Raw genomic sequence first — 25,595 nt, 5'->3', positions numbered from 1 at the left:
TTCATGTGTTTATAGGGACCTATAAGCTCCCACCTGCAACACCCTATTTTAGTGTGTTGCAGGGTGATAGTGGTGCAGTGGGCGGCGTGGTAACTGTTGTGTGTGTGTTGCAGGTGTCGTCGTCATGGCGGTGTGAGCGGAGCCCCAGGATGGTGGGCGGGCTTGTGGCGGCCGTGATGCTGGCCGTGGTGGGGCTGGCCTGCGCCCACCCCGACACCGACGACCTCCACGACCTGGGCCTCAGCGTCGTCGCCAAGCGCGACCTGGAGTTCAACCAGTACGTGCCCGGGTACAGGCTGCGGGGCGAGCCCAGCTGCGAGGAGCTGCGCGAGATGTGGCGACTCAGCAAGCGCGAGGCCCGGCGAGCCACCTCCACCAACCAGCTGCCCAGGACCCGCTCCTACAACAACTACGGCAGACACAGGACCTTCGGCCCGGACTCCAACGGCCGGTCCAAGTCCTCCATCTACGGCAGCATCATACCCTATCCAAGCCCCTCGCAAGCCCGCCCTAGCCCCTTCGAGAATCTGAGGGCTATCCTGGGCTCTGGGAACCGCCAGGGCAAGTATGATGCGGTGCACCGTAAACTGACCGCGATGCGAGGACCTGGCCGCTCCTCTAAGGGCCGGTACGACGAGCTGCGGAGGATGATGGCGGCGGAGCGTCAGGAGCCGCGTCCCGTGGCCCTCGCCCTCCGTGCGTCACCGCAGGAGGCTCACCAGCCTAGTCCCAAGTCCCGCAGGGAGCCCCCGGCCATGTACCCCAGGACCATGGCAGGCTCCACGCACTTCAGCCACCAAGGGTTCGTGGGCCCGTTATTGCCCGCTGACTCCAGACTCACCGCATTCACCCCCTGGCAGCCAGCGGCCTCAGCCCCTGATATGGTGAGTACTCTTGTCCCTTGTTCTCACACTCTACTGCCTTGTTACACAAATGTAGCCAATGACCACACTCCATGGTTCACTCTCGTCCGGCGATAACATTTTCCTACCGTCAGACAACTCATGGTAGCTCTCTTAGGCAAGCAGCCTTACACTTCTCTATGCTCGGTTCAACCCAATGGAGATCGTTCACCAGATTCAATAAGCATTATGGCTCTACTGGGTCTTGAAGGTCGTGCCGATCGTATCCTACTTAGATGAAGGTTCTCAATCAGCTGTGGACTCATATTCATGACAGGCTAGATCAATTAGAAGCAAAGAATAGTGATATAAGTAAATGAGAGGATTTACATTGTTGTGTGGTATCCATATGTGTGTGTGTGTGTGTGTGTGTGTGTGTGTGTACTCACCTAGTTGTACTCACCTAGTTGTGTTTGCGGGGGTTGAGCTCTGGCTCTTTGGTCCCGCCTCTCAACCGTCAATCAACAGGTGTACAGATTCCTGAGCCTATCGGGCTCTGTCATATCTACACTTGAAACTGTGTATGGAGTCAGCCTCCACCACATCACCCCCTAATGCATTCCATTTAACCACACACATTCCATGTGTGTGTGTGTGTGTGTGTGTGTGTGTGTGTGTGTGTGTGTGTGTGTGTGTGTGTGTGTGTGTGTGTGTGTGTGTGTGTGTGTAAATCACGAACATTAGCACGTGATGAAAAATGTGACAGTGTCAGACCACGGAGGAAGAAGTGAAACAAGAATTTCCTTAAGTACTTTCGTATATTAATACATCTTCAGAAGGAATACATCTTCATTTCTTCTGAAGATGTATTCCTTAGAAAACCGTTAGAGAAGATGGCTTCTTTACGGTTTTGTTGAAGACATCATAAAAAAGAAAGATAAAATGCCATGCAACCTCTGAAGAGTCAACTAACACAACACAGGTACCTTCTATTAAATTATTTTACAGGAACTTCTTTTCGACGGCTCATAAAACGGAGGAAAGGGTCCTGAAAGATATTGTTGATAGGAACGTTATCCCTACAGACAATTCAATTTCTTTCTTTATTATGCACCCCATACTCATCCCGTGGGCGGTGGTGTAAAGGATTACAGAGCCACATAATCGGTTCAGGAACTGAACCCTCTAGTTCGTTTAGTTAAGCAAATAAAAATTTTTGACGCTAGTTACAAAATTATTAATGTTATATATACATGTACACATTCTCATACGTACATGTACATATATATATATATATACATATACATATATACATACACATAAATATTTAATCACCCACACAAGTACACACATCAATAATCTTTTGTGTCACAAGTGATCAACAAGAGGCTCACAACAGTCACTATACAAGGCACTTTACATCTATGGTGAGTCACACAGTTACTAGTCTTGCTCCACACCCACCCACCTGGGCGGCAGCTTTACAGTCATGTGCATGCATTACCTACAGTAAGCAAATTTTGGATACTTTGCTAAGATTTCGGGCAGCACATCATTATGAATGAAGTACTGACACATTTCTTGGACACTATTGATGGTGTTATCTCTAAATTCCGCATTTTTTTCACATTCCATTATATAATGACGCAAAGTATGCGAATAGTTCTGCTGACAGAGTTTACATTTAGTCAAATCTACATCAGCAGGTGTTACAAATTCCCAGAGGTACTTGTAGTCGAGCCTAAGCCTAGCAGTGGTAACATCTAGAAGTCTGCTAACATTATAGGATGACCCATAGACGTGCGGTTCTTCCTGCATAATAGAATGATGATAGATGGAGTAACTGGTGTGAATTTCACTTTGCCTCAAGTCTCCGAAGTTTAGTTGATGTTCCTGGGATATTGCTGCCCTCAGGCTGCTCAAAGGCAGTCCAAGTTGGTAATCAATTCCCTCTTTACGAGCAAAAGTCTTGGCAACTCATCAGTTCTATCATGCATTCGAAGACCAATATGGGAAGGAATCCACAGGAGACAAACTCTGACTCCGTCATTGATTATTTCATTATATTTGTGTCTAGCTTCAGAGATAAGCACGTCACAGTTATGCCTTAGGGAGCTGAGGGCAGTCAAGGATGACAATGAGTCACTTACAATTAGCGTGTCAACTTTGGATTCATATACGCGCTCGAGTGCAAGGATTATGGCAACCAATTCTGTTTGAAGAGTGGAGGCCCAGTTACTGAGACGCGCTCCACACTCATGGGAGAAGGAACCATCTCTCCCTGTCACAACAACTGCACTTCCAGCTGCACCATGGGACTGGTGCAAGGATCCATCAGTGTAAATAATCTGGGAAAGGGAGCGCTCTCTGACTAAAGCATCAATTTGGCTTAAGGCATTGTACTTTGCTTCTTGTCGAAACATGGCTTGTTCTTTAATCAGCTTCTTGGGTGGGAAAGGGGGGGACAATAATTTGGAAAGGAGTGATCTCCCATGGGGCAGGAGAGTGTTGTTGTTGTCTCTCTAGGTAGAAGAAATCAGAAAATACAATTAACAATTTACTATAAAACCAAAAAAACGGCCAACCTACTCATAAAAAACTCCCCAGACACCAAATAGAACGACTTGAAGTAAAGCAATGTCATCTATGCCTTTAAATGCCCACTTGGGGACTATAAGCACCAAAGAACTCAGTATATAGGCAAGACAACAACGTCTCTTTCCAGGCGACTAACAATGCATAAACAACAGGGCTCCATCAAGGAACATATAATCTCTTCTCACAACCAGACCATCACTAGGGGAAATCTTTACAAACAACACAGAAATCATCGATAGATACAGCGATAGCAGGAGGCTTGACATCAGTGAGGCACTACACATCAAAAAGTCAACACCAGTAATCAACAGCCAATTAATGCACAACCATATTCTACCCACTTCAAGACCCCAAACCAATATAGAAGCAGCAAGAGGAGAAATGGGCCAATAGGCCCTCTGCAGTAACTTCCATTCTTATGTTTTCATACCCATTGTTTCATATTCTGTCTTGTGTTTGTAACCTCACCCAAAACTTTTGTGTCATATCACCTCACCCGAAATGAGTATCAGTATGATTAATTTTTATGTATAAGTCTTTGAAAATGTAATAAGAATTGCAAAACGCATTCAGGCGTCAGGCAAAGAATAAAAATTTATTTTGGAGAATTGATATTTCAATTACCCTCAACAGTGAACAGAAACATAAGACATTGCAAAAATTTGTGTTAGAATGATTAATCTTACCATTTCGGTCATCTTCAACAACATATGTTTACAAGGAAGACTGCTACCAAAAATATACTAATAAATATATATATGTCGTACCTAGTAGCCAGAACGCACTTCTGAGCCAACTATGCAAGGCCCGATTTGCCTAATAAGCCAAGTTTTCATGAATTAATATATTTTCTCTAATTTTTTTCTTATGAAATGATAAAGCTACCCATTTCATTATGTATGAGGTCAATTTTTTTTTATTGGAGTTAAAATTAACGTGGATATATGACCGAACCTAACCAACCCTACCTAACCTAACCTAACCTATCTTAATATGTTAGGTTTGGTTAGGTGGCCGAAAAAGTTAGGTTAGGTTAAGTTAGGTAGGTTAGGTAGTCGAAAAACAATTAAGTCAAGAAAATTTGGCTTATTATGCAAATCGGGCCTTGCATAGTAGGCTGAGAAGTGCGTTCTGGCTACTAGGTACGACATATATATATATATATATATATATATATATATATATATATATATATATATATATATATATATATATATATATATATATATTAGTAGCAGTCTTTCTTGTAAATGTATGTTGTTGAATATGACCAAAAAGGTAAGATTAATAATTCTAACACGAATTTTCTCAATATTCCTTACGTTTTTCTTCACTGTCGAGGGTAATTGAAAAATTAATTCTCCAATATTTATTTATCATTTTTATTTTGGTCTGACGCCTGGAATCATTTCATAAGGGCTTCTTACATTCTCAAATACTTGTTTACACTTAACATACATCATGCTTATATGCGTTATATATATATATATATATAATGGGTGAGGTGATATGATGCAAAACGTTTTGGGCGTGGTAGGTATGAAAACATAAGAATGGAATTAACTGCTGAAGGCCTATTGGCCCATACTTCCTCTTGCTACTTCTATGTTGGTTCGGGGTCTTGAAGTGGGTAGAATGTAGTTGTGCGTTAATTAGCTGTTGATTGCTGGTGTTGACTTCTTGATGTGTAGTGCCTATCTTTTGTCGAGTCTTTGGCAATCGCTGTATCTATCGATTATTTCTGTGTTGCTTGTTAAGATTTTTCTGGTGATGGTCTGGTTGTGAGAAAGATTATATGTTCCTTGATGGAGCCCTGTTGTTTGCGCATTGTTAATCGCCTTTAATGAGACGTTGTTGTCTTGCCTATATGCTGAGTTCTTTGGGGTTGACAGTCCCCAAGTGGGCATGTGAAGACATAGACGACGTTGGTTTCCTTCAAGGCGTTCTGTTTGGTGTCTGGGGAGTTCTTCAACTATGATCCACTATTGAGTGATTGATAAAGATTAAGCCACCCAAAAGGTGACACGGGCATGAATGGCCTGTAAGTGGAGGCTCTTTGCAGCCATTACCAGTACCAACAGCTGATACTGGAGATCTATAAATGGAAGGTTAAGGGGTGGGGGGGGCGGTAGAGGTCTCGGAGGGCCATCTACACCAATTATAGAGTTGGTGAGTTGTGAAGGCCTTTAGGTCTTCCGTTTGTTCTTAGTCTGAGTCTTGCTGCGAGTGGACACGGCTGTGTTGTCACTGGAGTTGGGTGAGGTGGCCTCCATGAGGAGCTCTTATACGGAGTAGGGCAAGTGTGGTGGCTATGGAGCTCTTACTGAGCGGTCCTCGTCTGAGGAGTCCGTGGCGTAGTGTCCTGGTGGTGGTGTTGGTCTCACAGCCTCAGGTTGACTCTGGAGGTGATAAGTTGTGGTAAACGCTGGTTCAGTCACGTTAGTGGTGGTCGGAGAGAGCCCGTCTGGGAGCGCCTCTGCTGAGGTGATGGTGGTGGCTTTTGGGGATGGATTGGAGGATGCTGCTGTTTGTGCAGCCTGGGTCTTAAGCAGAGTTGAGGTCGACCTTGTGGAAGTCCCCTGTGTGGTAGCGGAGGTAGTGAGATTTACGTCAGGGGCTGTGATGGGGTCCAGACCATTGGCTAGGTACAACACATTCAGTTCTCTGACGAATCGGTGGATGACTGGTCCGGCAAGCCTCTTCGCTTGTCGTAAATAACCAGGGAGTATGCCAGCACGTGATGCGAGGGTGCTGGTTGTTCCTTGGGTCCCCAGTGTGAAGTGTGGGTCGTCGACTGGTGGGAGGATCCACTGTTTGGTAGGTTATCTTCTTGAGGTTATCTTGAGTTGATTTCGGGGCTTTTTTAGTGTCCCCGCGGCCCGGTCCTTGACCAGGCCTTTACCCCCAGGAAGCAGCCCGTGACAGCTGACTAACTCCCAGGTACCTATTTACTGCTAGGTAACAGGGGCATAGGGTGAAAGAAACTCTGCCCATCGTTTCTCGCTGGCGCCCGGGATCGAACCCGAGACCACAGGTTCACAAGTCTAGTGTGCTGTCCGCTCGGCCGACCAGCTCCCGTAAGACAGAAATCTTCTGATCGGTTGGTGAGAGCTGAAACAGAGGAGGGAAGAGTTTGGGATTATATATCCAACTTCACCTGACTAGACAAAGATCCTGAAGGTGAGATGGATACCTGGATATTAACTGGGTATTCAGTGGATGTTAATACACATTACACAGTAATATTTGATATGAGAGTGAGACAGACACAGAGAGTTGGACAGAAACAGTGACAAACAGAGATAAAGACAAAGGGAGACAGAAACAGATAAAGAGACAGCAGATAGATGGATGCATAGATACACTGATGAATGGATACATAGATGAAAGGTGATTTGATAGACAATTGCAACACCCACACATGGTGGACACCCGCCTGCTATCATAACATGGTGTCAGCAAGGTGGACACCCGCCTGCTATCATAACATGGTGTCAACATGGTGGACACCCGCCTGCTATCATAACATGGTGTCAACATGGTGGACACCCGCCTGCTATCATAACATGGTGTCAACATGGTGGACACCCGCCTGCTATCATAACATGGTGTCAACAAGGTGGACACCCGCCTGCTATCATAACATGGTGTCAACATGGTGGACACCCGCCTGCTATCATAACATGGTGTCAACAAGGTGGACACCCGGTTGCTATCATAACATGGTGTCAACATGGTGGACACCCGCCTGCTATCATAGCATGGTGTCAACAAGGTGGACACCCGCCTGCTATCATAACATGGTGTCAACATGGTGGACACCCGCCTGCTATCATAACATGGTGTCAACAAGGTGGACACCCGCCTGCTATCATAACATGGTGTCAACATGGTGGACACCCGCCTGCTATCATAACATGGTGTCAACATGGTGGACACCCGCCTGCTATCATAACATAGTGTCAACATGGTGGACACCCGCCTGCTATCATAACATGGTGAACACCTGCCTGCTATCATAACATGGTGGACACCCGCCTGCTATCATAACATGGTGGACACCCGCCTGCTATCATAACATGGTGTCAAAATGGTGGACAACCCGCCTGCTATCATAATATGGTGTCACTATGGTGGACAACCCGATTGCTATCATAACATGATGTCACTATGGTGGACAGCCCACCTGTTATCATAACATGGTGGACAACGCGCCTGCTATCATAACATGGTGTCACTATAGTGGACAGCCCGCCTGCTATCATAACATGGCGTCAGCAAGGTGGAAAGCCCACCTGCTATCATAACATGGTGTCAGCAAGGTGGACAACCCGCCTGCTATCATAACATGGTGTCAGCAAGGTGGACAGCCCGCCTGCTATCATAACATGGTATCAGCAAGGTGGACAGCCCGCCTGCTATCATAACATAGTGTCAACATGGTGGACAATCTGCCTGCTATCATAACATGGTGTCAGCAAGGTGGACAGCCCGCCTGCTATCATAACATGGTGTCAGCAAGGTGGACAGACCGCCTGCTATCATAACAAGGTGTCAGCAAGGTGGACAGCCCGCCTGCTATCATAACATGGTGTCAGCAAGGTGGACAATCTGCCTGCTATCATAACATGGTGTCAGCAAGGTGGACAGCCCGCCTGCTATCATAATATGGTGTCACTATGGTGGACAACCAGCCTGCTATCATAACATGGTGTCAGCAAGGTGGACAGCCCGCCTGCTATCATAACATGGTGTCAGCAAGGTGGATAGCCCGCCTGCTATCATAACATGGTGTCAGAAGGTGGACAGCCCACCTGCTATCATACCATGGCGTCAGCAAGGTGGACAGCCCACCTGCTATCATAACATGGTGTCAGCAACACAGACAGCCCGGGCCTGCTATCATAACTCATACTGTATTTCCTACATCCAAAATTTTCCCTTCGTCGATATCTTCTTCATCATCTTTACCAGACCCCTCCCCCTACCTCCCGCCCCCCTTCAACAAGGGGGCCGTCATGGAGGGGTTTGAGGGGTGGGGGAGGAGGTTGTGCAGGGCCAGGAGGGGGGAGGGGGGAGGGGGGTAACGAGATGATGTAAGGGGGGGGGCCAAGATATCACGGCTGGGAAGGAGGATATTCAGGTGTTGGTGACGCCGGTGAGGATATCATTTCCCCGGCCACCTGGGCTGTGTGTGTGTGTGTGAGGCTCACTCTCACAGATTACATCCTCGCCTGCACGCACGCACACACACACACACACACACCACACACACACACACACACACACACACACACACACACACACACACACACACACACACACACACACACACACACACACACACACACACACACACACACACACACATACACACACTCACCCACACACACACACACACACACACACACACACACACACACACACACACACACACACACACACACACACACACACACACACACACACACACACACACACACACACACACACACATAGGCTGGAGTGAAAGGGAAGGTACTTCACTGGATAAAGGAGTACCTAAGCAACAGGAGACAACGAGTCAGTGTGAGGGGTGAGGTCTCAGATTGGCGAGACGTCACAAGTGGAGTCCCGCAGGGGTCAGTCCTTGGACCTATACTGTTTCTGATATATGTAAATGATCTCTCAGAGGGTATAGACTCGTTTCTCTCAATGTTAGCTGATGATGCAAAAATTATAAGGAGGATTGAAACTGAGGACGATAGTAGGAGGCTACAAGATGACCTAGACAGACTGAGTGAATGGTCCAACAAATGGCTGTTGAAGTTCAACCTGAGTAAATGCAAAGTAATGAAACTAGGCAGTGGAAACAGGAGGCCAGACACAGGATACAGAATAGGAGATGAAGTACTTAATGAAACGAACAGAGAGAAAGATCTAAGAGTTGATATCACACCAAACCTGTCTCCTGAAGCCCACATTAAAAGAATAACGTCTGCGGCATATGTGAGGCTGGCTAACATCAGAACAACCTTCAGGAACCTGTGTTAGGAATCATTCAGAATCTTGTACACCACATATGTAAGACCAATCCTGGAGTATGCGGCCCCAGCATGGAGCCCGTACCTTGTCAAGCACAAGACGAAGCTGGAAAAAGTTCAAAGGTATATGCCACTAGACTAGTCCCAGAACTAAGAGGCATGAGTTACGAGGAAAGGCTGCGGGAAATGCACCTTACGACACTGGAAGACAGAGGAGTAAGGGGAGACATGATCACAACTTACAAAATCCTCAGGGGAATCGACCGGGTAAACAAGGATAAACTATTCAACTCAGGTGGTACGCGAACAAGTGGACACAGGTGGAAACTGAGTACCCACATGAGCCACAGGGACGTTAGAAAGAACTTTTTAGTGTCAGAGTAGTTAACGGATGGAATGCATTAGGCAGTGATGTGGTGGAGGCTGACTCCATACACAGTTTCATGTGTAGATATGATAGAGCCCAGTAGGCTCAGGAACCTGTACACCAGTTGATTGACAGTTGAGAAGCGGGCCCAAAGAGCCAGAGCTCAACCCCCGCAAGCACAATTAGTTGAGTACACACACACAGATGCACACGCACTCGAAATGCGAGCGATGGGAATGAAGAGCGAATGAAGGTACGGAACGACGACGCTAGAAAAAAAATAAGGTAGCAGGGAGACATGATAGCAACGTAGAAAATACTGAAGATGATTGACTGAGTTAAATTAGATTACATTTCCACAATGAACAGAAGAAGGGTATATGGGTGGAAGCTTGAAACTCACATGAGTCCTAGGAAAAAGTTTCATCAATGAGTTATACGTAAGAAAATGTTCATATACCGTAATAGTGAGAACAATGAACTTAAGGAGCAGGTTGACCAACCACACACTGTCCAAAGCTTTTAAAACAATATATGACAGAAGGACAGGAGTCATTCCAATAAACAATTAGCAGCTAGAAAGGCGGGGTCCAGGAGCTAAAGTTCGATCCTGCAGGCAAAGATAGGTGAGTACATACACACTACCTCCCCCCCCCCCCCAGCTCACCAGCTACACACAAACATCCAGAAATAGCCATGGCAACAAAGCAACGCATCATATGATCCGGTTAACATTGCATAACACCCATTTGCCCCCACACGCGTGGCCCTCTTGTGACGTCACCCGGGTCACACGCGTCACTCATGGCCCTCTTGTGACGTCACCCGGGCCACACGCGTCACTCATGGCCCTCTTGTGACGTCACCCGGGCCACACGCGTCCCTCATGGCCCTCTTGTGACGTCACCCGGGCCACACGCGTCACTCATGGCCCTCTTGTGATGTCACCCGGGTCACACGCGTCACTCATGGCCCTCTTGTGACGTCACCCGGGCCACACGCGTCACTCATGGCCCTCTTGTGACGTCACACAGGCCACACGCGTCACTCATGGCCCTCTTGTGACGTCACCCAGGAAACACGCGTCACTCATGGCCCTCTTGTGACGTCACCCGGGCCATACGCGTCAATCATGGCCCTCTTGTGACGTCACCCGGGCCACACGCGCCATCCATGGCCCTCTTGTGACGTCACCTGGGCCACACGCGCTATCCATGGCTCTCTTGTGACGTCACCTGGGCCACACGCGCCATCCATGGCCCTCTTGTGACCTCACCCGGGCCACACGCGCCATCCATGGCCCTTATGTGACGTCACCCAGGCCACATGCATCACTCTTGGCCCTCTTGTGACGTCACCTGGGCCACACGTGCCATCCATGGCCCTCTTGTGACGTCACCCGAGCCACACGCGTCACTCATGGCCCTCTTGTGACGTCACCCAACATTATGACATTAGTGGGTGACGTCAAGTCCATCTTTGGCTAACTGCCAACAAACTCACCCTCAACATTGACAGAACCTTCTATATTCTGTTTGGTAATAAATCCTCAGATCAAATTAATCTCAGAATAAACAATATCCAAATTATTAACAAAGTATATGGCAAATTCCTTGGTGTCTTCATCGACAACAAGCTGAATTTCCAGGGTCACATTCTAAATATAGCAAAACAGTTTCTAAAACTGTTGGCATTCATTCTAAGATCAGATATTATGTACCCCGCCCTGCCCTAGTGACGCTCTATTACTCTCTCATCTATCCATATCTCAACTATGGTATTTGTGCTTGGGGTTCTACTACCCAAAATCATTTACGTCCTCTAATTACTCAACACAAAGCTGCTATTATGACAATATCTAACTCTGGCCCCAGAGAGCACTCGGTATCCCTTACTCAAATCTCTGAATATGTTAGATATTAAGTCACTGCACATGCTCTCATGTGTATTATATATATATATATATATATATATATATATATATATATATATATATATATATATATATATATATATATCATATATATATATGACTGAAAACTCACACCCCAGAAGTGACTCGAACCCATACTCCCAGGAGCAATGCAACTGCTATCTACAGGACACCTTAATCCGCTTGACCATCACGACTGGACAAAAGGAAGTGTTAACCGAAGCTATTTGAACCACTTCCCCGCCGGCACTTCGATGGTAATCTTGGGCATAGCATTTTATCAAATCACCTCATTCTTTGGGGCACACGTGAGGAACACAAATGCAAACAAGCCTGAATGGTCCCCAGGACTATAAACCCAGAGAGTCACTTCTGGGGTGTGAGTTTTCAGTTGCATATAGTCCTGGGGACCATTCAGGCTTGTTTGTATATATATATATATATATATATATATATATATATATATATATATATATATATATATATATATATATATTTATATATATATATATATATATATATATATATATATATATATATATATATATATATATATATATATATTTATATATATATATATATATATATATATATATATATATATATATATATATATTGTGACGGTAACGCGTTGGTGTTCGGTTGTTTCAAAAGCTAGGGGTATGGCCTCGTCACATATAGAAACAAAAAAGAGAAAATCTGGAACTTCGTCTGTGGTAAGGTAATGGGAAGACACACAAAACACAAGTAAATTTAACAATGAGATTTTAATTACATTAGAAAAGCAAAACATGAATAAAATGGACATACAAATTGGAACATAAAATCAATCAATCAAAATAATAAGAATAATCAAATGGCAAAATGAAAAGTTACGTTAAGACAAGTGAGTAATAACAAGTGAACAATATACAATGCAAAATATGGGTGCAGGAATATTGGCTTTAAGCTGCCACCTCTCTTAGTACACGTAAGCCAGAGCTTAGTCTACCAACGAGACGTGTTAACTTGTTGAAAGCACTGGATATTCTGAGGTCTGCAGGTCGTGGCGGCCCCAGACATCGGGTAGTGTGGCGGTGGAGGAGCGGGTGCAACTGACCACCAGCCAATCAGCGATGAGCAGGCGACGGACAGGTAGTTTGGTGGTTCGAGTGGTGGAGGCGGAGCAGGTGTTCCTGGTGCTGAATACGTTTGCTCTCTGGCAAACCTTGGAGTTGTACTTGTTGGATATTTCTTCCATATTAGTTGTATAGGGATGTATAGCGACGAACTTAGGAGGGAAGAGCAGGCTCAATCTCTTGAAGGAGATTATCGTCACAATATATATATATATATATATATATATATATATATATATATATATATATATATATATATATATATGTCGTACCTAGTAGCCAGAACGCACTTTTCAGCCTACTATGCAAGGCCCGATTTGCCTAATAAGCCAAGTTTTCATGAATTAATGTTTTTTCGACTACCTAACCTACCTAACCTAACCTAACCTAACTTTTTCTGCTACCTAACCTAACCTAACCTATAAAGATAGGTTAGGTTAGGTTAGGTAGGGTTGGTTAGATTCGGTCATATATCTACGTTAATTTTAACTCCAATTAAAAAAAACTGACCTCATACATAATGAAATGGGTAGCTTTATCATTTCATAAGAAAAAAATTAGAGAAAATATATTAATTCAGGAAAACTTGGCTTATTAGGCAAATTGGGCCTTGCATAGTAGGCTGAGAAGTGCGTTCTGGCTACTAGATACGACATTTATATATATATATATATATATATATATATATATATATATATATATATATATATATATATATATATATTGTGTTGGGAAAGTGTTGGAGTGTAGATGTTCAGCAGTCCTCCAATGGCTGGTGTCAATGCCTGTCACATTTACAAAAAAAAAAAAAAAGATAGACTGCTTGCCTGTTGTCTGTGGTAAGTGAGAGGGAGGAACACAAAAAACACAAAGTATGAACAATGAAACTTTAATATACTTTAAACATAAATAAAAATAAAGACAAGTCCTGTGGCAATGAATAGTGCAATTAAATAACAAAGATAAATGCAAAAAACACAATAGTTAAAATAGTAATAATGGTGCTGAGAATATTGGCTATGCCTGAGATCTCCCTTAGTATACAGAGCCAGAGAGCTTAGTATGCCAGAGAGAGATGTCAACTCTTAGAGCACAAAGAATATTCTGAAGTTGATGGCTGGTTCAAGCTCAGACATCGACTCAGGTAGATGGCGCTGAGGTGCAGTGTGCAGTCGGCGAGTTACCAATCAGGAGCAGGCAGGCTGGGATGGGTAGTTGGCTGGTTGATGACGAGCCGGCGTGGAGGGAGTGTGGAGTTGGGGGTTTAGGGCACGTTTTGCCTCCTGGTCAAAACGTTTTGTGCTACTGGTGGACGTATCTTGAATGTAGCATCTTATACTTGTAGAATAAACGTAACTTTAGGTAGAGAAGAGCAGGCTCAATCTCTCTTGAAAGAGATTATCATCACAACTCTCCCCCGAAGCCTGCGGTTCCGGGTGAAGTCACGTCTTCAGGTGGTAGAGTGGTAGGTGGAGCTGCCTCTACCTCATTGACTCTGGAGGGGGCGTCTGCTATGATGTTGTCAGAACCTTTGATGTAGAAGATCTCCAGGTTGAAATTCTGCAGATATAAAGCCCATCGTAGAAGCCGTTGATTGTTGAATTGGGCTTGCTGCAGGAAGCGTAGGGGATTGTGGTCCGAGTAGATGGTGGTAGACCGAGCACCTTGCAGGTATGATTCGAAGTGCTGCAAGTTCAGGACGATGGAGAGTAGCTCCTTTTCGATAGTGCTGTAGTTCTTTTGGTGTGGTTTTAACTTGTAGCTGTAGTAGCTAACAGGTAGAATCTCCTCGCCTCGTTGTTACATCAGGACACCCCCGATGCTGGTACCACTGGCGTCGACATGGAGGATGAAAGGCTTCATGATATCTGGCGAGGCGAGAATAGGATTAGAACAGAGCAGGAATTTAAGTTGTTCAAAAGCAGTGGTTTGCTGAATGGTCCAATGATACCATTGCTTGGGGCTGGTTAAAGTGATCAATGGTGTCGCCACCGTACTAAAATTCTTCACAAACCTACGGTAGTAGGAGGCACGACCAAGGAAGCACAGGAGCTGCTTCCTGGTGGTAGGCTGTGGGTAATGCTGGATGGCTTGGGTATGTATGTTTAACGGAGCTATGCTGCCACTCCCTATCTCATGACCAAGATAACGCACTTTACCTTTGGCAAAGGTGGACTTGCCCAAGTTGATAGTGAGGCCGGTTGTCAGGAGCTTGGCAAACAATCGTTGCAGCTGGAGCAGATGCTCGCTCCAGGTGTTGGTTGCCACAACGATATCATCCAAGTAGGCGTAGGTGTTATCCAAGCCCTGGATGACGCGGTTGACAGCTCGCTGAAAGGTGGCCGGGGCATTACACAGTCCAAATGGAAGGCGTTCGTATCTGTAAAGGCCAAAAGGAGTGGTAAAGGCAGATATTTCCTTAGCTTGCTCTGTCAAACATACTTGGTAGTATCCTTTTAGTAAGTCCAGCTTCGATAGATGCCGAGCATTACCAATGGCGTCAAGGATGTCATCTATTCTAGGTAAGGGGTACGCATCCTTGACAGTCACAAGATTCAATTTCCGATAATTGGTACATAACCTCTCTTTACCATGCGGTTTCGGCACCAAGATGCAGGGTGAGGCCCAAGGGGACTCACAAGGGGTGGCCAGCCCATGATCCAGGAGGTACTGTACCTCAGCACGCATGACTTCCTTTTTACTCAGGCTGATTCGGTAGAAAGGTTGACGAATCGGCCGTGTGTCAGGGAGTAGTTGGATGTCGTGCTGAACCACATTACACTCTTGTGAATCATCACTGAACAACTTCTGGTGTTCCTTGAAGATTCTGATGAGAGGTGCACTATTACTGTCCTGCAAATAGGTATGAAGATTAGTAAGGATTTCCGAGTTGGAAAGCACCGACTCAGTGTTAGTACTTTCGGGAGGAGAAGCAGGGAAGGTCTCACTGTGGAGGTATGGACTTTTAAAGGAAGAATATGCTATTAACACAGTGGGAGGAGTACCGTTATATAGCTTCAGGAGGTTGACGTGGCACAACTGGGTCTTCCGCCGCCTATCTGGAGTCTCAAGAACGTAGTTGTGGTTGTTCCTGCACTCCTTGATGCGGTAGGGTCCTGAAAACTTTTTTTGCAATGGAGAACCTGGGATAGGAAAATATGCCAACACGAAGTCTCCTGGTTTAAATTTTCTTAATTTGCTGTTTTGGTTAAAATGAATCTTCATCCTCTCCTGATCTTTCAATAGATTGTCATTAACAAATTTACGTACTCTCTCTAGAATGTGTTTTAAGTTTTAAAGAAACTGGGGCACATTCTGATGCTCACTGAAGGTGGCATTACGTAGAGAGTCTTTAAAAACTTTGAGAGGAGTACGGCACTTACGTTCGTAGAGCATCTCATAAGGAGATACTCCTAGAGACTCATTGGGAAGACTTCTGAAAATGCACATAATGAGATCAAGTTGTTTATCCCAGTCCCTCAAGGTGTCATTGCAGAATTTCTTTAGAAGTGCTTTAATAGTCTGATGACTACGTTCAAGAGAACGCTGTGAAGCAGGATGATAGGGGCTGGACAATACCTGTGTGATGTTGAACTCTTCCAGTGTCTTCTTGAAGAGATCACTGGTGAAGTTGGTGCCACAGTCACTTTGAACCTCTCTTGGAAATCCATACTGGGTGAAGATCTTCATTAGTTGTTTCACCACAGTAGCAGCCGTAATGTTCTTTACTGGAACTGCTATGGGGAATCTGGTGGCAGGACACATGATAGTTAGTATATAGGCGTTGCCAGAACTGGTCCGGGGTAAAGGACCAACACAGTCTATGATGAGTCTGTGGAAAGGTTCCGCAGGCACCTGTATGGGATTTAATGGAGCCTGGGGAATAGAGATGTTAGGTTTACCTGCCATCTGACATGTATGACACTGTTGCACGTACTTTTTGACGTCTTTTACCATACCTGGCCAGTAGTAGTCTTGTCTGATTCCGTAGTAGGTTTTGTTAAAACCATAGTGAGAAAGAGCTCCGTGGGCCAGGTGTAGAATATCGGGCCCGTAGGTTGGTGGGAATCACTAGTTGTTCGACATTGGCCCAATCGTCGTCCTCCTTCAGCTTACTGGGTCTGTATCTGCGGTAGAGCAACTCATTCTCTAGGAAGAACCCAGGGATACTGTCAGGTTGAGTCTCAGTCTGGAAGAATAATGGTGTTAATGATTGATCTTCCCTCTGTAACTTACGGAACTCCAAACTGGTAAGATTTGGGGGTAGATTCTGAGGGTCTTGAGGAACAGGGGTAGCAGTAGAGTCAGCTGGTTGCGGTCGTGCAGCTTGTGCACGGGTGGTCACCAAAACCGGAGGAGAAACTTCATCACTTTCTTGGACCTCTGCTGGAACATATTCAAAGATGGGATTATCCATTACAGAGGTACACACCTGGGGTTTGTCCGTGATGATCAGGTTGGACGGTTGCAGATCTTCTGCCAAGTCGTTGCCCAGGAGAAGTTGCACTCCAGGCATGGGAAAAGGCTTTTCCCTGATGGCGACTTGAACTTCACCGGTCACGAAGGGACAATCCAGGTGGACTCTGGCAAGTGGATACGGAGTGGTAGCAGTGAGGTCAGTGATAAGGACGGTTTCCCCGGTGTAGGTGATGTTAGGCACAGCTGATTTCAATATTATTGACTGTAGAGCCGCTGTGTCCCTCAAGATCTTCAATTTGAAACGTCCCTCCGAATCTGTACCGTTGGTAGAGACAGTTCCAGGATACAGGTGTTTACTGAGGAGAGAAAGATCATTAACAGGAACACCAACATTCATCACAGGCTTACCGGACTTAGGAGGAGTCGGTTTGGGTTTAGTAGATTCATTGCTTTTGTATTGAGCCTTCACACATCTATCTATGGTATGTCCATAGAGTTTGCAATACTTACAATACAATTGTGAGCTCGCTTGATCTGCACTCACTTTATCGTAACTGTACCAAGACTTCTTACTGGAAGGTGGTTCTGGTGTCAGCCGGTGGATGAGGCTGTAGGTGTCAGCCGACTTCGCACATTTGATGCAGTCGGTTTCTTCTTTTTCTGCTAGATATAAACGGACGGAAGAGGGAACACGTCTCAAGAATTTCTCAACTAGCATGAGGTTGACGAGTTCTGAAAATGTAGAGACATGTGCTGCTTCCAGCCATTTCATGAAATATCTTTTCTTGGTATTGGCAAATTCTAGAAAGGTGGTGGTACTTGCCTTTAGATGATCACGGAATTTTCGTCTGTAGCTTTCGGTGGAGAGAAGGTAGGCGTCCAGAACTGCTTGCTTCAGGGTCTGGTAGTCATTCTCAGACGCTAAGGTACTGAGAGTAACTGCAGCTCTACCTGTAAGATGCACTCTGAGAAGGGTAGACCATTAATCTGTAGGCCAGCTAACTTTATTAGCTAGGGTCTCAAAGGTGGTAAAAAAGATATCAATCTCTGTCTCAACGAATGGTGGCATTAACTTACTTGCATGGGAGACATTGAAACTTACTGGAAGACTAGTGGTAGCTTGTTGGTGCTGAGTGTGGTGTGTAGTTTCCAACGTGAGTTCTCGTTGACAACATTCTATAACCATATCCGCTTGTTGTTTGTCATGCTCGCGTTGTATCTCCAGGTGGCGTTGTTTTGCTTCAAGCTGTACTCGCTCACGCTCTCTGAATAGGGTCATCTCACGTTCTTGCGCTTCTTTCCTTATTGCAGCTTCTCTTTCCTTCAGGGCCGCCTCTCTTTCCTGCTCTTCTTTCCTTATTGCAGCTTCTCTTTCCCTCATTTGTAGAACTTCCTTCTGTTGTTGGAGGGCTTCGTTTTGTTGCTCCCGTTCGAGCTTTGCGAGTTCGAGTTTGAGTTTCATAGTTGCCAGAGCATTTTTATCTGCAATAGAATGAGTTTCGTGAGTTTCAGAGTCAATCTTCCCTTCATCTAAGAGGTGATCCATTAATAAGTTGTGCAAGTCATTTTTGTTGGCTCCATGGGGAACCTCTAGTTGATACTCGTGTGCAAGAGTTTGTAATTCAGTCCTCTTGGCACGACATAAGGTCCCTATTTCACCTGCTGGATCGTTACGGAAAGCTTGGAGACGAAACATGGTGAAAGATAGCAAATAAATGTACACGAATATAGTTGTGATATGGTAAATGTCAGAAACAGGATAACGTGGCAACTGGTAACTATCCTGTGGAATTTTAATCTTTAACAATTAACGTTAATTTTAGGATGGTCAATGATTAGTCAATCAAAATCGCAGGAAATCTTGTACCCGGTACTCAATGTAAGAAAATAAGGGCAAGAAAATCCTACTAAATAAATGAAACTGAGTTTCTAAAACAAATGAAACATTTAATTGCTTCAAAAGTGAATAAGGTAGTCCAGGAATGTAGGCATACCTTGCCGAGTCTCTATAGGACATAAGTAAGGGTTTCCCACTAAATGAAATATGATACTTACAGAATTAGCGAACTTTGTGCTCTGAAAAAAGAAAGCTATTTCCCTACCTAAGTAAATATCATCATCTCTGACCGACTTGTAGGGGTGTGAGTGTCAACTGGTGACGAGAACTGCTGCTGAGGTCCCAACTCAACAACGTAGTCCGTGCTAGAGTAACTATGGCCCTCTTTTCCTCCTTCGGTCGGATTGCAGAAGATAGGGAGCTTTGACCCGAAGACAAACCAAAGTACCAGGGGTACCACAATGATGATCTGCCAATAATGTGAGAAATATCCTAGGGACAAAAGGTGGTAAACACGAGTAATAACACTGAGGGAGAGATGACCAATTAAGAGAATGACTGCGGCCGACAGTCACCACGTAATCCAAAGTTATCCCACACTCACCATATGCTACTCTCGGAATGCACAATACACACAGCACCATATAAATATGAAAAGTAATGAAAATATTGAAAAGCAACTGTAGCAAAGCCAAGTACGCTTACCACAAATTGATGTTCTATTACTAGTACCTGAGTGAAGCATCCCGGACAGGCCCCTATTAAATGTGACGGGAAAGTGTTGGAGTGTAGATGTTCGGCAGTCCTCCAATGGCTGGTGTCAATGCCTGTCACATTGCAAAAAAAAAGATAGACTGCTTGCCTGTTGTCTGTGGTAAGTGAGAGGGAGGAACACGTAAAACACAAAGTATGAACAATGAAACTTTAATATACTTTAAACATAAATAAAAATAAAGACAAGTCCTGTGGCAATGAATAGTGCAATTAAATAACAAAGATAAATGCAAAAAACACAATCGATAAAATAGTAATAATGGTGCTGAGAATATTGGCTATGGCTGAGATCTCCCTTAGTATACAGAGCCAGAGAGCTTAGTATGCCAGAGAGAGATGTCAACTCTTAGAGCACAAAGAATATTCTGAAGTTGATGGCTGGTTCAAGCTCAGACATCGACTCAGGTAAATGGTGCTGAGGTGCAGTGTGCAGGTGTGCAGTCGGCGAGTCACCAATCAGGAGCAGGCAGGCTGGGATGGGTAGTTGACTGGTTGATGACGAGCCGGCGTGGAGGGAGTGTGGAGTTGGGGGTTTAGGGTACGTTTTGCCTCCTGGTCAAAACGTTTTGTGCTGCTGGTGGACGTATCTTGAATGTAGCATCTTATACTTGTAGAATAAACGTAACTTTAGGTAGGGAAGAGCAGGCTCAATCTCTCTTGAAAGAGATTATCGTCACAATATATATATATGTATAAAATGCTGAACTGTAATGTCAATCCTGACCTTAAACGCTTCATTAAAGGTTGAACCAGAACCCATGAGCTCCGCACCAGAAACAAATACCTTTTTGATATTCCAAGAGTACGACTTAACCAAACTAGAAATGCTCTACAACTCAAGGGACCCAGGATGTGGAATGACCTTCCAATCATGTCAAAGGCTGTACCTCCCTCAGCCAGTTTAAGAGAAAAATTTAGTACTACCTAATGAACAAATCCAGAAGGGCCGTGATGAGGATTCGAACCTGCGTCTGGGAGCATCCCAGACACTGCCTTAATCGACTGAGCTACGACAGGGTAAAAGAGTTGAAACCGAAGTTATACTGAACTTACTGGATCCCGTAGCCTCTCCTCGTTTTACCCTGCCGTAGCTCAGTCGATTAAGGCAGTGTCTGGGATGCTCCCGGACGCAGGTTCGAATCCTCATCACGGCCCTTGTGGATTTGTTCATTTGATGCATCACGTTAGTGTGATCTCTGTGTGTTAGCACTATCAAATTAGCTCCCTGTAACCTACCAGTCTTCCTAAATGTCCAGCTGTTAGTGAACATTAATTACTGAACCTGTAGTGCTGTTGTTACCTACCGTCTAAACATTGTGTAACATTTATCCATGTCGTTGCTCAGTCGATGAAGGCAGCGTCTGGGATGCTCTCAAACGTAAGTTCGAATCCTCGTCACGGCCCTTGTGGATTTGTTCATTGAATAACATTTTTATTCCATCTTGTTATTCTGTAAAACTGACATCTGTTGCTCTGTTACAGTTTTGATGTTCCAACCTGTTATTAACTCTGAACTCTGTCACAAATCTTGTTACAAATCTCTATAACTTTTCCAGTTCTATGTTTCACAAGGTGGGGGGGGGGGTTCCAGACCGGTTCTGTAAACTCCAGTACAGCTATAGGTTCACCATACGTACCCTTCTCAACGGTACAGTACCGTTTTTACCATATCTCCCAGCCGTCCTCTCGTTTTAATAAAAATGTAAATTTTGTCCAGTTTTTAATAAAACTGTAAATACACTTTATTATTGGTCAATCATGAATTATTATTCAATAGGTACAGTGGCTTATTAATATATATGGTGGCTACCAGGAGCGCCTTCAACCATAGAGTCCATACAGTCGAATTGCTCTATTGTTAGGCTCTATCTCTACCCCCCCCCTCCCGGAGAGTGCTACAAGTGGCTGGGGGGTACTGTAGACTACAGAACCCCCCACCCCCACCCCCCCTCCCTGGGAGTGCTACAAGTGGCTGGGGGGTACTGTAGACTACAGTACCCCCCCCCCTGGGAGTGCTACAAGTGGCTGGGGGTCCTGTAGACTACAGTACCCCCCACCCCCACCCCCCCCCCCTGGGAGTGCTACAAGTGGCTGGGGGGTACTGTAGACTACAGTACCCCCCCCCCCTGGGAGTGCTACAAGTGGCTGGGGGTCCTGTAGACTACAGTACCCCCCCCCCCACCCCCCCCCCAGGGAGTGACGTAATAGAACCCATTAAACTTGCAGGCCAATAACGGCCAAGTTTGGCCTGTTATACCCGCCAGGAAGTAAATATTGGGACACGTCGCTCTCAGCTCTCATAAGAGCGTCGGAGCCTCTCACACTGGTACCTCACACTCTGGTGCCTCACACACTGGTGCCTCACACTCTGGTGCCTCACACTCTGGTGCCTCACACTCTGGTGCCTCACACTCTGGTGCCTCACACACTGGTGCCTCACACTCTGGTGCCTCACACTCTGGTGCCTCACACTCTGGTGCCTCACACTCTGGTGCCTCACACTCTGGTGCCTCACACTCTGGTGCCTCACACTCTGGTGCCTCACACACTGGTGCCTCTCACACTGGTACCTCACACTCTGGTGCCTCACACACTGGTGCCTCACACTCTGGTGCCTCACACTCTGGTGCCTCACACTCTGGTGCCTCACACTCTGGTGCCTCACACACTGGTGCCTCACACTCTGGTGCCTCACACTCTGGTGCCTCACACTCTGGTGCCTCACACTCTGGTGCCTCACACTCTGGTGCCTCACACTCTGGTGCTTCACACTCTGGTGCCTCACACTCTGGTGCCTCACACTCTGGTGCCTCACACTCTGGTGCCTCACACTCTGGTGCCTCACACTCTGGTGCCTCACACTCTGGTGCTTCACACTCTGGTGCCTCACACTCTGGTGCCTCACACTCTGGTGCCTCACACTCTGGTGCCTCACACTCTGGTGCCTCACACTCTGGTGCTTCACACTCTGGTGCCTCACACTCTGGTGCCTCACACTCTGGTGCCTCACACTCTGGTGCCTCACACTCTGGTGCCTCACACTCTGGTGTCTCACACTCTGGTGCCTCACACTCTAGTGTCTCACACTCTGGTGCCTCACACACTGGTGCCTCACACACTGGTGCCTCACACTCTGGTGCCTCACACTCTGGTGCCTCACACTCTGGTGCCTCTCACACTCTGGTGCCTCACACTCTGGTGCCTCAAACTCTGGTGCCTCACACTCTGGTGCCTCACACTCTGGTGCCTCACACTCTGGTGCCTCACTCTCAGCAGCCTCACACTCTGGTGCCTCACACTCTGGTGCCTCACTCTCAGCAGCCTCACACTCTGGTGCCTCACACTCTGGTGCCTCACTCTCAGCAGCCTCACACTCTGGTGCCTCACACTCTGGTGCCTCACTCTCAGCAGCCTCACACTCTGGTGCCTCACACTCTGGTGCCTCACACTCTGGTGTCTCACACTCTGGTGCCTCACACTCTGGTGCCTCACACTCTGGTGCCTCACACTCTGGTGTCTCACACTCTGGTGCCTCACACTCTGATGCCTCACACTCTGGTGCCACACACTCTGGTGCCTCACACTCTGGTGCCTCACACTCTGGTGCCTCACACTCTGGTGCCTCACACTCTGGTGCCTCACTCTCAGCAGCCTCACACTCTGGTGCCTCACACTCTGGTGCCTCTCACTCTGATGCCTCACACTCTGGTGCCTCACACTCTGGTGCCTCACACTCTGGTGCCTCACACTCTGGTGCCTCACTCTCAGCAGCCTCACACTCTGGTGCCTTACACTCTGGTGCCTCTCACTCTGGTGCCTCACACTCTGGTGCCTCACACTCTGGTGCCTCACACTCTGGTGTCTCACACTCTGGTGCCTCACTCTCAGCAGCCTCACACTCTGGTGCCTCACACTCTGGTGCCTCACACTCTGGTGCCTCACACTCTGGTGTCTCACACTCTGGTGCCTCACACTCTGGTGTCTCACACTCTGGTGCCTCACACTCTGGTGCCTCACACTCTGGTGCCTCACACTCTGGTGCCTCACTCTCTGGTGCCTCACACTCTGGTGTCTCACACTCTGGTGCCTCACACTCTGGTGCCTCACTCTCTGGTGCCTCACTCTCTGGTGCCTCACTCTCAGCAGCCTCACACTCTGGTGCCTCACACTCTGGTGCCTCACACTCTGGTGTCTCACACTCTGGTGCCTCACACTCTGGTGCCTCACACTCTGGTGCCTCACTCTCAGCAGACTCACACTCTGGTGCCTCACACTCTGGTGCCTCACACTCTGGTGCCTCAAACTCTGGGGCCTCACTCTCTGGTGCCTCACTCTCTGGTGCCTCACTCTCAGCAGCCTCACACTCTGGTGCCTCACACTCTGGTGCCTCACACTCTGGTGCCTCACACTCTGGTGCCTCACTCTCTGGTGCCTCACACTCTGGTGTCTCACACTCTGGTGCCTCACACTCTGGTGCCTCACTCTCAGCAGCCTCACACTCTGGTGCCTCACACTCTGGTGCCTCACACTCTGGTGCCTCACACTCTGGTGCCTCACACTCTGGTGCCTCACTCTCAGCAGCCTCACACTCTGGTGCCTCACACTCTGGTGCCTCACACTCTGGTGCCTCACACTCTGGTGCCTCACACTCTGGTGCCTCAAACTCTGGTGCCTCACTCTCTGGTGCCTCACTCTCTGGTGCCTCACTCTCTGGTGCCTCACTCTCAGCAGCCTCACACTCTGGTGCCTCACACTCTGGTGTCTCACACTCTGGTGCCTCACTCTCAGCAGCCTCACACTCTGGTGCCTCACACTCTGGTGCCTCACACTCTGGTGCCTCACACTCTGGTGTCTCACACTCTGGTGCCTCACTCTCAGCAGCCTCACACTCTGGTGCCTCACACACTGGTGCCTCACACTCTGGTGCCTCACTCTCTGGTGCCTCACTCTCAGCAGCCTCACACTCTGGTGCCTTACACTCTGGTGCCTCACACACTGGTGCCTCACACTCTGGTGCCTCACACACTTGTGCCTCACTCTCAGCAGCCTCACACTCTGGTGCCTCACACTCTGGTGCCTCACACTCTGGTGCCTCACACTCTGGTGCCTCACTCTCTGGTGCCTCACACTCTGGTGCCTCACTCTCAGCAGCCTCACACTCTGGTGCCTCACACTCTGGTGTCTCACACTCAGGTGCCTCACACTCTGGTGCCTCATTCTCAACAGCCTCACACTCTGGTGCCTCACACTCTGGTGCCTCACTCTCTGGTGCCTCACTCTCAGCAGCCTCACACTCTGGTGCCTCACACTCTGGTGCCTCACACTCTGGTGCCTCACACTCTGGTGTCTCACACTCTGGTGCCTCACTCTCAGCAGCCTCACACTCTGGTGCCTCACACACTGGTGCCTCACACTCTGGTGCCTCACTCTCTGGTGCCTCACTCTCAGCAGCCTCACCCTCTGGTGCCTCACACTCTGGTGCCTCACACACTGGTGCCTCACACTCTGGTGCCTCACACACTGGTGCCTCACTCTCAGCAGCCTCACACTCTGGTGCCTCACACTCTGGTGCCTCACACTCTGGTGCCTCACACTCTGGTGTCTCACACACTGGTGCCTCACTCTCTGGTGCCTCACACACTGGTGCCTCACACTCTGGTGCCTCACACTCTGGTGCCTCACAC

At 46.9% G+C, this 25,595-nt stretch overlaps 1 protein-coding gene across 2 annotated transcripts in view; it reads left to right on the top strand.

Moving 5' to 3' along the window:
* LOC123764833 (uncharacterized) overlaps positions 1–25,595 on the top strand; it is a 238,433-nt gene that overhangs the window by 69,343 nt on the left and 143,495 nt on the right. For both annotated transcript variants that reach the window (XM_069302694.1, XM_045753025.2), the window contains exon 2: positions 114–884. In XM_069302694.1, the coding sequence (XP_069158795.1) occupies positions 150–884 (735 nt within the window). In that variant the 5' untranslated portion in view covers positions 114–149. The remainder of the gene's footprint in view (positions 1–113; positions 885–25,595) is intronic.

This window comes from Procambarus clarkii, chromosome 48 (genome assembly GCF_040958095.1).
Source record: "Procambarus clarkii isolate CNS0578487 chromosome 48, FALCON_Pclarkii_2.0, whole genome shotgun sequence".
Taxonomy (NCBI): Eukaryota; Metazoa; Arthropoda; class Malacostraca; order Decapoda; family Cambaridae; genus Procambarus; species Procambarus clarkii.
Note: the sequence above shows the minus strand (reverse complement) of the source record. Positions and strands in the feature narration are given on the sequence as shown.